We start from the raw sequence: 16412 nt of genomic DNA, 5'->3' as shown, positions 1-16412 counted from the left end.
TGTCCACAAGGAGCTTCTAGCCTGCAGAGGAGCATTATGGGAGAACCCCTGCCCAATGGGTCTGGTAGAACCACAAGAACAAGCAGGTAGGGGCTGGGCCTGAGAGAACAGAAGGGAGGAGCTCCAAGAGCCCATGGCAATGGCCGGTTAAGACCCCCGGGGCACACTTACCCCTACCCCACCACAGGGCAGCATCACAAACATCCGCTGTGCCAGGAGCCCTGTGGGGAGAGGCCCAGGGTGTGTGAACTGAATCCTCTTGGCTCCGGCCTGGCTGGGAGCGAAGAGATCCCGCAGAGGGCTGGGGCTGGTGCGCAAGCCAAGACCGCAGTGGGCAGCAGAGGGACTAGGGTGGCCGGGGGATGCCCAGGATACTGGGAGCACAGGCTGGGCAGGGGTGGGGCAGGAGAGCACAGGGGATGGGTGGGCGGGGTGAGCCAGCGGAGGCCCTGGGGATCCCAGGCACCATGAGGCCCCTACCTGCCAGCTTCCCATTATCCAGTTTGAGGCGGCTGAGTGGGTTGGTGCCATAGAGGAGCACATGCCGCTCCGAGTGCACAGACTGCAGCTCCTCCAGGGAGGCCTTCCGGCCCCGGAGACACTGAGGAAGGGCCCGCAGAGCTCCTGAGCCCCTGTTCATCCCCTCCCTGTCGTCACCACCACACTGTGGCCCATCATCTCGCACTGGCTCCACGGCCCCCCTTCCCTTCCCTTCCAGTACTCCTACCTCCCCCAGTTCTGCAGCCCCCTCCCTGCCTCCTCACCTCACACTGGCTCCGGAGCCCACGCTCCTGCAGCCGGGACCAGATGCTCTGGATACGGCCTGCATGCTCGGGGTGCCTGCTGTTGTCCCCGCAAGAGCACTGGTGTTTCAGCATCACCGAGTCGTACACCAGCCCTGCCAAGAACGGGGCTCAGGGCCCAGACCCAAAGGAATCCCCACCCCCCGCCCCTGGCTGCAAGCATGCTTGTGTGCACACACCCGCTTCCCACAGTCCCACATACTCCATCCTGCCCCTCGGCCCCTCATACCAGACACACACCCAGCCATCAATCCAGGCACCCTCAGGCACCCCACACACACACCAACACAGCCAATGTCTTCCTGTCACACTGTCCCTGCTCCCGTGGCCCGGTACATCTACCATGACCTCAAGAGCTCAGAGCCTAACACAAGGAGACCTAATGTCAGAGTCTCACGCTGGAGGTCATGACCCAAATAGGTTGCCATGGGGGAATGAGAGGAGAAAGAATTCCTCAGAAACCCCCCAACTGAGAGCTGGGAAGCCTACAGTGACACTGAGCCACGTGACAAGACAGATGAAGTTTTGGGGAAGTGACTGCATCAGCCTGAGCAGTGGGGACGCCTAGAGGGCCCTGCACACTGTGGGTGGGTAGGTCACTTTCAGCACGCCTCTAGACAGCAGGATCCGCAAAATGCTCACCCCACTTGACCCGGGGATGCCCCTCCCTAAGAAGTGGCCCCTGGGAAACAATTCGAGGGGTGAGTGAAGATTTATGTACAAGGATATTCCCATGAGGAAAAATGAGTAGCCCAACCAAGAAGAAATCTTGAAATAAAAATAAGGTGATGAAATTCTATCAAAATCTCAGTTTTACAGGTGAATTGCACCACAACGTGTTCATGACATGTTCACAGAACAAAGCGGGGCACAACACACAACTCACAACACACAACACACACAAATATATGGTATTTGTACCCAGCTGGAACAGAGATGGGGCTGAACTATGGCAGCATTTAGGAGAGGTCACTTTGGGGTGGTGGGATACTGGTTGGTGATTTTTATTTTATTCTTATATTTTGAGGTATTTTTCAAAATTCCTAACATACATTTGAGCTCTTTTTACAACCAGAACAACCATAATAATTATCACTTTTGAAAGATCTGAACTAGGTGCTAGGAGACCAAGATTCTTAGCCTGGCTTGGCCGTCAGCCTGCTATTTGACAAGCTTGTTACCTCGGATCTCTGGAGCCCAGTTCTCCTAATTTGTAAGATGAGACCACTACCCTCTCTACCTGCTTCATGGGACACCATGTGGATCTAACAAGACCCAGAAAGTGCTCTGTGGCCTCAAAAAAAAGTCCTGAGCAATGCCATGACAGACACGGACTCATGCCTGAGCCTGCGTGCCCCCAGCCCATTTTCCTGCCTTACCTGTGGTGAATGGCAAGGTCCTGGCAGAGGTCTCCGAGCTGGGCAGGACCCGGGCCTGGCTGGTAGGCTCTGGAGTTGGCAGTGAGGCAGGTGCAGCTGGGGATGACTGAGCCCTGGACAGGGGCCGGTGACTGCCCTGGGCCAGGGAAAGCAGCACAGAGTCCCCAGTTCCTCCCCGAGGGAGCCGCCCAGCCAGTCGCTGCTGCTCCCAGAGGAACACCTGAGGGACACAGGGGCCTCAGACTCAGGTCTCAGGATCTGCTCCACCTGCTTCTGCCCAAGGTCTCAGAAACCTCCAGGCAGGCCCCTTTTTGGACAGATTCCAGGACGCCTCGAGCCCTGCCTCCTGGCTGGGCTTGGGCCTTTGATCTCTGAACCCTCTACCTGCACCAATGCCCCAAAAGGTCTGCAGCCAGAATGACCATGCTGTTTCACCATAGCTCCTTGGAGCCATGGGACTCCAAAGCCAGAACCCAGGTAAAGGGCTTCAGGCCAACTGCCCAAGGACACCGGGATCTGCGTGCGCCATTGCACATGTGTGGACTATTACCACGTGCCATGGGCTGAATTGCATCTCCCCACCTTCCGTTTAACCTCTGGCCAAGAGGGAAGACGATGTGAAGACTCAGAGAGAAGACAGCCATCTACGGCCAAGGAGAGAGGCCCAGAGCAGCCCCTTCCCTCATAGCCCTTAGAAGGAACCAACCCTGTAGACACCTTAATCTTGGACTTCCAGCCCCCAGATCTGTGAGACAACGTATTTCTGTTGTTGAAGGTGCCCAGTTTGTAGTGCTTGTCATGGCTATACTAGCAAATGCACACCCTCTGGTTCGACTCACACCATGAGAGCACCCAGTTCTGCCCCGTTCCCTGTCCTAGCTGTCTTCCTGGACATGGCACAAGGGGTCATGGGGGAGAGGTGATGGGCAAGAGTGCGCATGGCTCCATGAAAGCCCAGCCTCAGTGCTGTACAAGGGACATGGCTGCACCGGAGACTGCCAAGCTGCTGAAGCGTGTGTGTAGGAGGATGTATGCACACACGTGTGCACAGATGTGTGTAGGGGTGCATGTGCCTGCACCTTGGTGCAGATCTGGTGAGGTAACTGTGAGTCCCAGAGTTGTCTCCCACACTGAACCTAGCTCCCTCCTGTCCATCTATGCCAGGCCCCAGAGCCTCCCGGCTACACCTTCCCAGGGACCCAGGCACTGCCGTACCTGCTGGTGCTGCTGGAGAGGAACAGGGCCTCTGGCTTCGTGCTGGCCATGGCTTGCCTCCCTGTGTTCCAGGCCGTCATCCCCCACGGGCCCCACTGCCCCACCATCCGTCTCTAGGTCCTCAGCTGAGGGTATCTGCCGGAGTCGGGGCTTCTCACTTGGCTTGGCTGGCCTCTGGGGAGGGGAGATGCCCACTGAGAAGCCATGCTGGGATTCAAGGTATACAGTGGGCCACGGTGGACCAGGCTGGGTGGCCACTCATCTTGCTGGGACTTTAGCAGCTCTTGGCCCTCAGGAGCCACATCCTCTCTCTGGCCCACTGGGTCCTCACCCTTCTTAAGCCTCCCTTCTTTCAGCCTCTAGGGGCCCAGTTAAGCAACCCTTCATCACCTCCCCTACCCAGTTCCCCTCACCTTGATCAGCTGGACGTGAGGTTTGAGCCGGTCCAGGCGGGGCTGCAGGGGGCCCAGCGGTGGGGGGGCGGTGGCGCTTGGGGGCAGGGGCTCTGAGCGGGTCCGGCTTAGTGGCCGGTGGAGGCCTGACCCAGAGAGCCGCTCGGTGGTCAGTAAGGACTGGGCAAAGTGGAAGGGCAGGGGCCCAAGCCCGGGCACTGGAAAGAATGGGGTGGGGGTGGGGCATAAGGAGGGAACCAAAGGGAGGAACAGAAGGAAGCAAAGACATGGGGTGGTAGCGGGCAGGGACTCAGCAGGGATGGGAGGGGGACTACAGAGGGGCAGGAAGGAAAAGACCCTTCCCGGGCTTGGCCCTGAGCAGGATGCAGGGACCAGCCCCTCCCCTGGAGAAGCCTGGGAACTTACCAGTCAGCAGGGGTGCATGAGACACTGAGGGATCCAGGAGGAGAATGGGCTGTAGTCGAGAGGACAAGGGGCCCCCAGGCTCAGACTCCAGGCTATGGGGCAGGAAGAGGGGAGCATGGGGACTCCCCAGGACTGGCCCCCGAGGGCCCAGAGTTGGATGGGTCCTGCGGTCAGCATCAGCCTGGAGAGAGGTAAAGAGAAGTCACAGGGGGAAAGATCCTCACAGAGCAGTGAAAACGCCAGGGTGAGGTAGTAGGAGAAGGGAGCGACAGAAGCTGGGGGCTTGCAGTGGGGGAGGGCGCCTCAGCCACTCACCCTGGCAGGGGCAGGGAGCCCCAGCGTGATTGCGGGCAGCAAGGACACAGTCGGCAAGGCGAACGGGGCCAGAGAGGTCTCCTGCAGCCGCAGCCGCTGGCCCAAGAGCGCCTGCCATGAGGAGCAGGGCAGGGGTCACCGGTCCCAGACCTCTACCTCTGGGCATGCCTTCCCCAGAACCCCCAGGAGGCTCCAGTCCAGGCTGCCCAGACCCTGTGGCCCCAGCTCAGTCAGGGTTGCTTGCTGAGAAGGCGGCGGAGCCTCAGAACTCCCTCCCCCCTCCACTACCCCCCTGGAGAGCCCAGCCTGGCAAGGCCTTACCTCTGAGCCCAGGACAGGGTTGGGGCCTTGCTCGCTGTCATTGGGGGAGCTGCACCCTGAGGCTGGTGTGCTGCTGCTACTGGGAGAGGAGTCTGAGGCAGGAGGGAAGCACAGTCAGAGGCCAAGCATGGCCAGAAGAGGGCCAGTCCCCCTTCCCCAATGGGCATCCTCTGCTTCCCGCTTTCTTCCCAGAAGAGTAGGAAGAAGGCAGGCCACTAGTCTCCAGTGCCTTTGAACACTTTTTGAAGGTGTCCCTTCTTCTGGGCAGACGTCAGCTTAGCCGACGGTGCAGGGGCTGGCCACTCACCCCCTGGCAAGTGTGTGGGACACATCCTGCATGACCATGCACGCTAGCCCTGTCTGGGTGAGACCTGACCCAAAGGAAGAACACCAGCCTCCTCTGCTCACCCTGCTGGCCCTTACCACCGAGGGTGTCTGCAGGCCGCCGTCGGAGACTGGGTGGGGCACTCTCCTTTCTGAGCAGTGGATTCTTCCTCCGCTCCAGGGACTTCTTGGGCTTGTAGCGCAGCTTCAGGTTGGGCTCAGAGACTGTGGAAGCACCAGCATTAGTCGGCCCCACACCACCCTCCTCCCAGTCACCTCTGAGTTAAAGTGAGATAAGGCATTGCCAGGGAGAAAGCCACCATGGGCTGACCTTCTGCTGCCCAGCCAGGCCGTCCCACCGTTCTACACTCCCAAGCCATGTCCAAAGCCCTGACCCTTTAACTCCCCTAGAGCGACTCCCTCTGCCTGTCCCACTCACCTGTTTTTCGGAGAGGGAAGTGTTCTGGGGGGTCATTGGGCAGGCTAGGAACAGGAGGCAGAAAGGTGCTGAGCATAGAGCGAGCAGCTCCTTCCGTCTCCAAGGGCTCGAGAGTTCTGTGAAGTGAAGGCATAGGTTGCTTCAGAGGGGAGGGAGGCCCGGAGGCCTGGCAGCCCCAGGCTCTGCAAGGGCTCTTCTTGAGCAGGGGCCCCCAGGACCTGCTAGGAGAGGCAACAGAAGCCAACAAGACCAGGCACTGTGTGGTGAACAAGGACAGGGGCCATCTCCAGGTGGCAGCATCGGGCCACCCTTCCTACAGGCAGCCTACATCAAAGATCTAGGCAAAGGAGCCTGCGTCCCAGGGCTTGGGTCCCAGTCACACTGGGCCCTTTTATCTCCTGTAGGAGGAACCTGTTCTAGGAATCAGGATTTTTTTGTGTGTGCTTAGGGCAAGTCATAAACAGGAAAGGGACTCATGTGTGGAAGAAGAAAGCCAGCTTGGTAAGTCAAGGTGGGAGTGAGGGAGCGGGAAAGCCTTCAGGTGGGCTGGGGAGAGATGAAATTCAAGGAGAAAAGGGGGTCAGGTGGGGGTGGGGTTTGGGAGCAGCATCATAAATGGGGTCGGGGGAGGGAGTGAGTGTCAGGTGATGGGCAGCTGGGAGGCAGAGGAGGGCAAGTACAAGCCTGCACAGGCCAACGTGTAGGGAAGAGGAGGAAAGGATCCGGGGGAGCGGGCGGGAGCAAGTTACCTACCTGTAGGGAATGCTGGGGCTATTGGGATGCACTGTTCTCTCTAGGGCTGCCTGCTGCTTCTTTAGAATCACCTCTGCCAGCTTCTGCTTGACCACACTGCTAGCTACGGCACCTATGGGGGTGGGAAACCATGAGTGGGTTGGGGGTGGGTGGACGGTGGCCTCCCTGCCGCATCCTCTGCCCAGTGCCCCTTCCACACCCCTAATGCGAAGTGGCAAGGGACGACTCAGTCGACCGCCGACCCTGTGGCCCCACCCCTTCTGCAAAGCCCCGCCCACATTCTCGGGCCGACCCACCCCAGCTCACACGTGCGGTCCTTACTTCGCTTGCTCTTGTCCTTATTGAGAAGCTGCCGCAGCTCTTGCTCCTGCTGCCCCACCTGCAACTGGGGCACCGGCGTGTCCATTGGGAGCTGTGGACAGGGCCGGCCGCCCAGGAAGGGCAAGGAGTTGAGGACTGAGCCGAGGGTGGGGGGAAGGCTGGAGGGAGGGAGGGAGGGGGCTGGGGGCGGAGCTCGAGGCCGCCGCGTGTGCGGGGAGCTCTGACTTTACCCGCATGGGTTCCGCCGAGCGCTGTGGCAGCCCTGCTGCGAACAGCAGGTGATGGTGCAGGTGCTGGGGGTGCTGCAGGGCCAGCAGCGCCGGCTCTGGCGGGGGCTCCACCGGGGGCCGCTGGCCCACCCGCAGGTCCATGGGCTGGGGCTGAGGGCCTGGCGTGTCCGCTGGGGGCCTGAGGCGGCCTGTGGGCACACAGAGAGGACAGGGTTGGAGGGAAAGTTTGAGGGGGAAGGTTAGGGCCTAAGCAGCCTCCTCCAAGCTCACTTGACAAGGGCAAAAAACACCCTCCGGTGTCTTTTCCTCACTTCAGCCCTCACCGCGGTCCCATGAGATCCAGAAAAAAGGGGGTCATGTAATCATACAAGGTTAGGCTATAGAGGTAGCGCTCAAATGGAGCCTTCTGACTCCAAGTAGGGTGCTTTTCCACTAAATATGTTGCCTCTCCAGAGCAGGTGCTGGGTGCTGGGAGGATTTAGTGACGGGCTGCAAGCCCTGCAGGGGAACATTCTGGGCCCTACCATCTCCTTCTCTTCTTCCCCGACAGAATGAAGATTTGGCCAGGCTGCCCCCTAATGAACAGCACTCAAAACAGCTATCCCACCAGCAAATAGTCCCCATTATTCAGCCGTGGGCCCTAGAGGGACCTCACCGGCTCTTTCAGCTGCCACCCTCCCATACTCTATTCCGGGCCACAGGATAAAGAGGCAGTGCCTTGAACCTTCGGCCAGCCTTGTCCCACCATCCTGAGCCTGCAGAGCCCTATTCGCAGGGTGGCATCCTCAGCTACTGGGACTCATCTGCCCAGGGAGCCTGCCCTCCAGGCTCCCTTCAGGCAGGCTCTGGGCCTGGCACTGTGACAACCGCAGGCTCAGCTGCCACTTCTCGAGTGCCCTCTGCACCCATGTCAGGAGGAGCTTCCCAAAGCCGTGGGTGCAGGACCTATTTATAACTAGCCACCAGACCAGGTTGTGTGCCCACACAGCCAGCCAGGCCAGGCTGGATGGAGCAGCTGCGGACACTCAGAGGCGGAGTGTCTGCAGGGCAATTATTCTGGAGAAAGGGAAGCAGGTGGGGGTGGAGCAGGTGCCCTAGGACAGGGCGCACTAGCGGGGGAACGTTTCTGGAGAGGCCTCCTTCAGCTCATCTAATGCAAGACATCCCACATCAGGGCAGCCACAGCTGGGCTCAAGGCTGAGAGGGACTGGAAGGCACATGACAAAGCACCAGCTGGGGAGTCAGAGAACACGGTCTCCAGACCCTGGTTCAACCGTTACTATTCATTATCTTAAATCTGTGGCACATGTGCTCACATGTCTGCAAACCCTTTCCCCCCTGAAATCCCCCATAGGCCCTGGGAGGTAATTATTCTATTCCATTATTCCAAATGTGGAAACTGAGGCTCAGGGGAAAGGACCTCTCCAAAGCCACCCAGGAAAGAGGGACAGTGAGCATGGGTCCTGGTCCCGCTGAGGCCACTGCTCTGGCCCTATTCTCCCATGGACTTTCAGGAAGTCACCAGCCCTCTTGGAAGTTTCTTGCTGGACGTAGGAAGAGGGGCTTGCAGTAGGTTGCTGCTAAGGGACACCGGCTCTAACACTCTCTGACCGGAAAGATGGAGATGGGCAAGGAGGTGCCACCATGACTCTCCTGATACTAAGAGACCAGAGGGGATAGCTGTGCACTCAGATATGCCCCGAGGCAGGCAATGCACGGCTTCCGTCTGCCCACCCCTTGTTCGAGCATCCACCCAGGGAAGCTAGATTCTCGTTCTGGTGGAGTCTAGGCCTTTGATGCTAACATACTCCTGCCAGGAAGGATCTCAGTCCTCACACATCCAGTATCCTGGCTTCCTGGGCTCCTCAGGGACCCGAGGCAGGCCACAGGACATGGGGCTAGCTGCTTACGCCTCGCACAGGCCGAGAGGGCCCATCCCTCACCCTGAGCAGAAGGCAGCTGAGAACATGGGAGGGGCTCGGCCGACAACCCTGAGAACACCTGTGAGGGTCACTTAGCACTTGGGGTTCTCCACAGTCTGCTGCTAAGCTGCCTCCTCGTTGTCCCCTGTCTCAACATCAGCCTTCATCTCAGCCATCAGCTCCTGTCCTGTCACAAGACCATGTACCTTTTGTCCTCTGAGCTTTTGCTCCCAGTGACCCCCCCCCCACCCCCGTCATGGTCCCATCCTCACCCCTCAGATTCTACCTTTTCAAATGCTACCCTTCCAATTCCAGCTGGGATCTTGCCTCTTCCCAGGACTCAGCCCAGGGCCCCATGCCCCTCCCTCATCTGGACTCCAATCATGTTGGCAGCTCTGTGCCCTATAAGCACAGCATGGGCAGGCGCCATCTGAGTTAAGCTCCAAGGGCAGGAACTTGGTTTTGTTTATTCTAACTATCCCAGCACCTAGAACAGTACTTAGCACATGACAGGAACCCAATAAATACTGGCTGAATCGAATAAATCTCTGGATCTGCCCCCTAAAACGCCTAGGAACGGTATGCTGGCACAGTGATGAGGTTCATAAATGTTTGTTTCTTTTTCCAATTTCTGTATTTTTTAAAGAAATTACATGTCTAGGGGCACCGGGGTGGCTGTCAGTTGAGTGTCCGACTTCAGCTCAGGTCATGATCTCGCCATTTGTGAGTTCAAGCCCTATGTCAGGCTCTGTGCTGACAGCTCAGAGCCTGGAGCCTTCTTTGGATTCTGTGTCTCCCTCTTTCTCTGCTCCTCCTAGGCTTGCTCTCTCTCTCTCTCTCTCTCTCTCTCAAAAATAAATATTAAAAAAAATACATGTCTAGGAGGACTAAATGACAATAGGTGGTGAATTTAATGTTTGAATGAAGGGATGAATTCAATCAGTTGTCCCTCATTTGGCACTGCTCACATACTACATTCTCGTATTACTTCCCTTTTTATTGGTGTGTCCAGTCTCTCCAACCTGCCTATAAGCTTTCAGACAACCAGGAAAAAGGCACAAAGGATCCTGGACTTCATTTCTCCCCACCATCTGTAAATATTAGGCATCAGGCACCCAGTACGGCCTCTGCAGATGCTAGCTGAGGCTAAAGGGGTCAGGGGAGCAGCCCTCAGCCCCTCCACCCCCAGCACCACGGGCACGTCCTAAACCAGAGCACAGTGATCATCCGGGCACAGCCGAACAGCAGATAAGGCAAGGAGAGGTGAGAGAAGCAAGGAGAGGGGACCCCCCTTCCTGCCCAAGCAGCAGGAGACACCTTTCCATTTTGCAGGGCCCGTGTGAAGACCTAAGGCAACAAACAAGAAAACGGCGCCTCGCCCAGAGCCTCATGTGAGGTAGAGGTCTGAGTATAAACACTAGCTTCCTACTTGCCTTCCTGTTTCACTGCAGCCAGCAAGGACAAGAAGAGCATCCTGCCTTTCCTTTTCCTGTTGTGCTTCCTAGCAATGGGACCAGCCTACATCTGAAGCTGCCTCTCTTACTTATCCCACTCCTCACCCCACCCCTATACCAGCTCCGCCCCCACCCTCAGACCCGAAACCTCCCAACCCTCTGGCCCCTCAGCCAGCTACCCTGCTTCTCTCCCCCTCAGCTCCTCGCCTCTCTTGTGTCCCTTCCAACCTCACTCCCTTGGGGACCATGGGCTCCCTCAGGCCTGACTCTTACCTGTGCCAGGAGGACTGGGGCAGTGGGCACCCGGGCTCACCTGGGTCCCATCTGTAGGGAGAAGGGAGAGGGCATGAAGGGGCTGCAGGGGAGGGGCAAGGAAGAGCTGAGTGGGCCAGGCCACGCAGGCTCCCTGCCACTGCAGGCGGCCCCACTCGGGCTTGAGTGCTCCCAAACCTGGCACATGCACCAGCAGCTAACAAAAAGCAAGGGCTCTGCCCCATTCCATTCCTTGACTTCCCCATGCAGAATGAGAGCACTCGCCAGCCCTAATAACCGCCCCCCCCCGCCCCCCTGCCCAGTGACTCAGACATCCCAGCCTGCTGGAGTCCAGTCCACAGCAGGTCCAAGGAGGCCAGAGTTCCCCAACAGTGTCCTCAGCCCTCCTGGCTGTGCTCAGACACCATCCTTCTAGAGCCCAGGCTCCCACACCCCAGAGGGAAGGAGGGCTGAGAGGAGAGGTGGCCAGAGGTGGGAAGTATGGCTGCTGGGGCTGGCAGGAGGGAGATAGGGAGAAGCCAGCCCAGAGAAGGGTAGCTGGGGGCTGCTCAGAGGCCTCCCAGGTGGGAGCAGATAGGAGCAGGTGGAAATGGGGAGGTTTCCACAGTTGGGGAGGGACTGGGTCGTGGCCTGAAGATCAAGTCAGAAATGGTGGGAGCTGTGAAGGAGAGTGTCTGGAGCGCATGGCCTGAGGACCCCACAGTAGGAATCTCTTTGCTTCTGTGCCCTGTCCTGTGTCTTGCAGCCTCTGTTGCCCCAGAGAAAAGAACCTCTTGGCCTTTTCTTTTTGGATAATCTAAAACAGAAAGTCTTTCCTTATGGGAATGGTCACCTCTCCCAGGCTCATAAGCCCAGCCCAGAGCCCCCTGTCCCATTCAGAACCCATGAGGCTCCGTGGTGGGGCCCGAGCTGGTCATCAGCAGAGAGGCCCTGAGGAGCCCAGAGGCCTACTGGGACAGGCAAAGACAGCTCAGATATGAGGTCACCTGTCCATGGTGGACACTTTTCCCTTCTGCTATCCCAGCTCAGGGCCAAGGGGACAGGAGTCCAGGAGACAGGAAGGCCACCTGGAAGGGGCACCTGATGGACACAGAGAAGACCTCCTCAGGCCAGACGCAGGGCAGAAGGGATATTTTCTGAATAGCAACTGGCGGGTGCTGCTCTTTTGGGTCCTTGTTTAAGGGGCAGTCATAGTTCCTCTTCCAGAAGCTGAAAAAAGGAGAACTCCCTGCAGGCAGGCACCACTGGGGGAGGGGAGAACTCCAGGCACAGGGAGCCTCCCAAAACAGCCTCAAACGCTAGTGCCGCATGCTCCAGATGGTAGGGAGCAGCCGGTCCACCTATCCAAAGTCTGCGCAGCACAAGTTGATGGGCTTCTTCACGAAACTCACCCTGACCTCCCTCCTGCTCCCTTCCCAGAGCACCCACTCTGTGTCCACTACCTCAGCACTCCACCAATCACAGTCTCCATGCTGTCATTTGGAAGTTGTGCCCATCTGCACCTAACACCTTACTGGGTACGTGACAGGCTCTGTTAGGAATGAGTGACTCAAATGCAATGGCTCCCCAGACCCCTGCCTAGGACGTGACATGAGTATTTCTCAAGGTTTGTGAGCCCCAAGGAACACTGGTGTGGGAGACAGCATCCCCTCCCCAGAACACGGTACCCCCACCCTAGGCTCTCTTAGGACCTCTTCTTTCTTCTGCAGGACCTGGTCCCCCAAGAGAGGTTTCTGAACTGGGTTCCTGGGTGTGTTCCCAGAGGCTGTGCCTGGCCTAGAGTCCTGTGCCTCCAGCCCTGCCTATTGGGAATTCTCTCCTACCTCCCCTCAGTCCCTGCCTGAGGGCTGGTCAGTGGTAATCACACTCGGGAGCAGAGCCAAGCCTCGCTCCCTCGGTAACCATGGATTCAGGACACCATGAACTCTCTGGATAGGAGAAAAACTAATGGCCCTGAACTCTGTAGTCTTTGTTACGGGCCCAAAAGGGATGTTTTGTGATGATGATCTATGATAGAAACTGTTCAGAAAAGTTGGGAGCATGCATGCATGCATGCGTGCATGTGCGTGCGTTTCCAACAGCGGCTGCTTCCAAAAGCAATTCTTGGAAAAAGTTCTGCTTCTCTCCCAACTCCCTGGCTCTGTGCTGATGGCTGATGAGTGCAGAAGAGCCCAAAACAACAGAGATAAGACCTGTGGGGCAGCTCTCCTGTGTCCCAGAGAGAGGAACGGTATCTAAGGGTACCCAGCTATTGGCTTAACTAAAACCAGACGGTGTATATCCTACGGCCCAGGCTTAGTAATGATTTGGGGGACCCTTCTTCTTGTCCCCTCTCAGGGTGCTGTTGCCACCAATCTGGGACCAGACAAATGAAATCAGGACTGATTGGACCTGACGGCCTGAGAACACTGCCTAGGCCTGGACCCGTTTCCACACAGCTCTCAGCCAGGGTGGACAGCTCTGTGTTTTGGATCCCTAGCTACCCTCCCCACCCCATGCCTCCCTTCTTTGGAAGCAATTGCCATCAGGCCAAAGAGGCAGTTTACTAGGCACCAAGCACCTGAGCCTACCTTCCCAAACCAGATCACCTGGTCCACCCCAGCCCTCTGCACCCCCGGAGCAGACACAAGGGCCACTCTTCTGTCCCCTGAGCACCTGTGCAAGCTGGTCTCTGGCTCCTATCTTGTTGGCCTGGGCCTCACCTGCCCCACAGATTGGACTGCGCCCCAGGGCATGCACACGGCAGCTGGAAACTTGAGCCCTGCCTGCTCACCTGCTCTCCCAGGTGTTTTAGGCCCTTTGTCAAGAAGAGGGCTTCCCTAGCACTGCCACCCAGAAGCCCCCTGCCAACGCCTCTGATGTCTTTTCTGAGGCTGTCACTGTCCACTAGGTGAATAGAAGTAGCAGGAAGGCCTGGGCCCCAGGAGGCAAGAGGAAAGCAGGAAGCAGCAGGAGGCCAGGTCCTGAGTTCAGGGCTGACTCCCTCCACACCCCACACTGCTGCTCTGGTTCGGTTTTCCTGACACAAGCTGGACAAAGCTAGACTCTGCAGGGGGCCTGGCAGAGAGGATGAAAGCTGGAGGTGAAATGGCTTCAGGAAGATCCAAGAATAAATAAACACGAGAAAGAACATCATGGTTGCCAAGCCCTTCTGACACAGAGTGAGGGCTGAGCACGAAGGAGAAGAGCTTCTCAAAGGCATTCGGGTCACAGAATCTGAGAACACGAGGAGCTGATGGGGCTTCGGAGATGATTGAGGCCAACCCTCTCACTTCACAGAAGAGGAAAGAGAGAGGGGAAGCGGCTAGGGTCACAGTCACCCAGCAGGTGAGTGGTACAGCCCGGTCACACCAGGGCAGGCGAAACCCAAGAAGTGAATCCCAAATGCAGGCGCAAAGTACTTTCATTGGAGTCACTGCTCCAGGGGTCGAAGAGATGGAAACATGAATGAAAACTGGTTCTCACTTTCAAGGAGTTTAAACTATAGCCCACGATTTAAAAAAAATTAGTAAATAGACTACTTGCAGATACCAAAAAAGTTTAGTCTCAAAAGGTAAAAGACAAAAATGTTCTTAGTCATCCAACTCCCAAGAACTCCCTTAAAATCAACCCTTTTTAACAGTTTATCTCTCTCCCACCTTCCAGAAATTCTCTTACTCATTAATTTTATTGCTCATAATCTTGGCAGTAAGCTGCTTATTGCTCAGATTTATCCAGAACCCAGGGGGCTGAACACTGGCTTGAAACTCCTGCCATATAAAGTGAGGAAAGTGAGGGTCCACAGCACAGAGGACATTGGCTTTGAAGTCAGATGATGTGGGTTCCAACTCTGGTCCCTCAGTGACGTGCAAGGAGAGCCAGACACACAATGTAAGCTGTCAAGCCTTGGCCCCATCGGTAACCGTAATAAGAATATCTACTTGGGGGGCACCTCAGTGGCTCAGTCCATTAAGCGTCCTTCGGGTTAGGTCATGATCTTGCAGTTTGAGAGTTCAGAGTCCCAAGTCCCATATCAGGCTCTGCTGTCTGCATGGAGCCTGCTTCAGATGCTCTGTCCCTCTCTCTTTGCCCTGCCCCTGGTCTCTCTCTCTCTCTCTCTCTCTCTCTCTCTCTCTCTCTCTCTCTCTCACAAAAATAAATAAACATTAAAAAAAGACTACTGTATCTACATGGAAGTGGTCATCTTAGATTAGCAACACTGTGTAGGTGGTTACTGTTTTTATCCCCAGTACACAGATCAGTAGACTGAGGCCCAGCAGTATTAAAGAACTTGTATGACATCACATCACGTGGAATTGGCTCGGCTGGGACTTGAGCCAGGCAACTGGGCTCCAGAATCCCTGCTGTCAAACAATACCCTCCAGTGCTCTCCCCCACACCTCTGCTCCCGCAGGCCGCAGGTATGGAGCAAATTCGGGACTTAACTGGGCACAAGGAGAGATGGAAAACTCACAGAGCCCCACAGAGACCAGTACCAGTGGTAAACCCCAGCCCTGAGAGAGCCAAAACTGCCTATTTCATCTCTGGGGCCCCGTGAAGGCAGTCCTGAAGAATCACTTACAGACAGCAACTGCTGACTTGGAAGATTGCAAGCCATGATTTCGGACTGCCTGTGGGAATGAGGGGCTGGTGACAGGCTGGGGTCTTAGAAGAGCATCGGCTTCATCTTCCATGCTCTCCACTGCCTGCTACATTCTTTCTCTAGGAGCTCCCAAGTCCCACTGAGACTGTCAGGAGCATCCCAAAGCAAGCTCTGCTGGGCAGGAAGAGGGGCCAGCGGGCTGGGCTCACAGGTGAGTGGCCTGTGCCATAGCCTGCCTGGACAAAGGCCCCCCTGTTGGCCAGGGGACTGGGGCCCTGCAGCTCGGCAGCTGTGGGCCACGCAGGAGGCTGGATGTGAGGACACAGGCCGGCCCTCCCGCCCCCGCGGTGAGCGTGCCCCTTTCCCCTCGCCTGGGGCCCTGGGGCAGCTATTTTTAGCTCTTGACACCTGGGTATTTTGCAGCCGCAGGATGTCCGGTTTGGAGTCTCTTTCTGGGAATCCCACATGCGGCTGTTGTAAACAGCCCCACGCAGCGGTGGCCCAAGCTGGGAGCCGGCACCCCCCCCCCCTTCTGCTGTTTGAGATGAATCAAACAGGAAGCAGACGTAACCATGGCAGCAGCAGCTCGAGCTCCCTGGGGGTGGGAAAGCGTCCTTCCTGGCTCCTTGCCCCCGGCCCAGGTCCTCTATTCCACCCAGTGGCCTCTCCTTCTAGCTGGAGACCCGCTGGACACTGAGGCAGGGGTAGCTGTCCTGAGACAGGCACTCTCTGGGGAGCCCCACTGTCCTCTGGCAAATAGAACCCGGGGCGCCTCCCAGCCCTGCCCACCTCCAGGAGCCTCCCAGACCACCACTAGGTCTTCCCAGTCTGTCCTTGGTAAAGGTGCAGGGGTGGGGGCAGAGCTACTCGTTCTGAGTGGCTGGACTCCAAGGGCCTGCATCCACTTCCGGTCACCCACAGCCTTCTCCTTACAGCCAGGCGTGCCCGAAGCACCTAGGGAATTCCTGAGCTGGCAGGCTCCCCCGAGTATCAGCCCCCTGGTCAGACTGCTTTAGGGTTTCTCAGGTCCTGAAAGCCCTCAAAGGCCAAGTTCCCACTTACCCTCACTCCCCTGTTCCAGTAGCTCCAATCCCTGAGATAGGAAGTTCACCATGGTATCTAATCACCATCTTTCCTATCATAAGCAAAACATTCTGAGCAGTCAAGATGGGGGCCCCATCTGTAATGTGGGGAGAGGAGTGGAGGTTCTGTCAGCTTCTGCCTCTGTCTCTCCCCTCCCCCAGCCCCTGCCGCCCCACTTAG

The 16412-nt window shown here is 57.2% G+C and overlaps 1 protein-coding gene across 4 annotated transcripts in view; it reads right to left on the bottom strand.

Annotated features, from left to right (window-relative positions):
• The window catches only part of HDAC7 (histone deacetylase 7), a 25555-nt gene extending 9143 nt beyond the window's left edge, over nucleotides 1-16412 (bottom strand). The window contains exons 1-16 of one of the 4 annotated variants that reach the window (XM_029954309.1): nucleotides 16212-16412; nucleotides 10568-10618; nucleotides 6919-7106; nucleotides 6689-6752; nucleotides 6368-6479; nucleotides 5615-5730; nucleotides 5275-5400; nucleotides 4852-4943; nucleotides 4531-4641; nucleotides 4216-4396; nucleotides 3811-4007; nucleotides 3398-3571; nucleotides 2183-2402; nucleotides 765-898; nucleotides 481-601; nucleotides 172-221 (exon numbers count right to left, since the gene is read on the bottom strand). In XM_029954309.1, the coding sequence (XP_029810169.1) occupies nucleotides 172-221; nucleotides 481-601; nucleotides 765-898; nucleotides 2183-2402; nucleotides 3398-3571; nucleotides 3811-4007; nucleotides 4216-4396; nucleotides 4531-4641; nucleotides 4852-4943; nucleotides 5275-5400; nucleotides 5615-5730; nucleotides 6368-6479; nucleotides 6689-6752; nucleotides 6919-7106; nucleotides 10568-10618; nucleotides 16212-16263 (1989 nt within the window). In that variant the 5' untranslated portion in view covers nucleotides 16264-16412. Of the gene's footprint in view, nucleotides 1-171; nucleotides 222-480; nucleotides 602-764; nucleotides 899-2182; nucleotides 2403-3397; nucleotides 3572-3810; nucleotides 4008-4215; nucleotides 4397-4530; nucleotides 4642-4851; nucleotides 4944-5274; nucleotides 5401-5614; nucleotides 5731-6367; nucleotides 6480-6688; nucleotides 6780-6918; nucleotides 7107-10567; nucleotides 10619-16211 lie in introns of all 4 variants that reach the window. The other 3 variants (XM_029954308.1, XM_029954310.1, XM_029954311.1) reach the window with 3 other exon arrangements.

This window comes from Suricata suricatta, chromosome 10 (genome assembly GCF_006229205.1).
Source record: "Suricata suricatta isolate VVHF042 chromosome 10, meerkat_22Aug2017_6uvM2_HiC, whole genome shotgun sequence".
In the NCBI taxonomy this organism is placed as follows: Eukaryota; Metazoa; Chordata; class Mammalia; order Carnivora; family Herpestidae; genus Suricata; species Suricata suricatta.
This window is presented reverse-complemented; position numbering and strand designations above follow the sequence as displayed.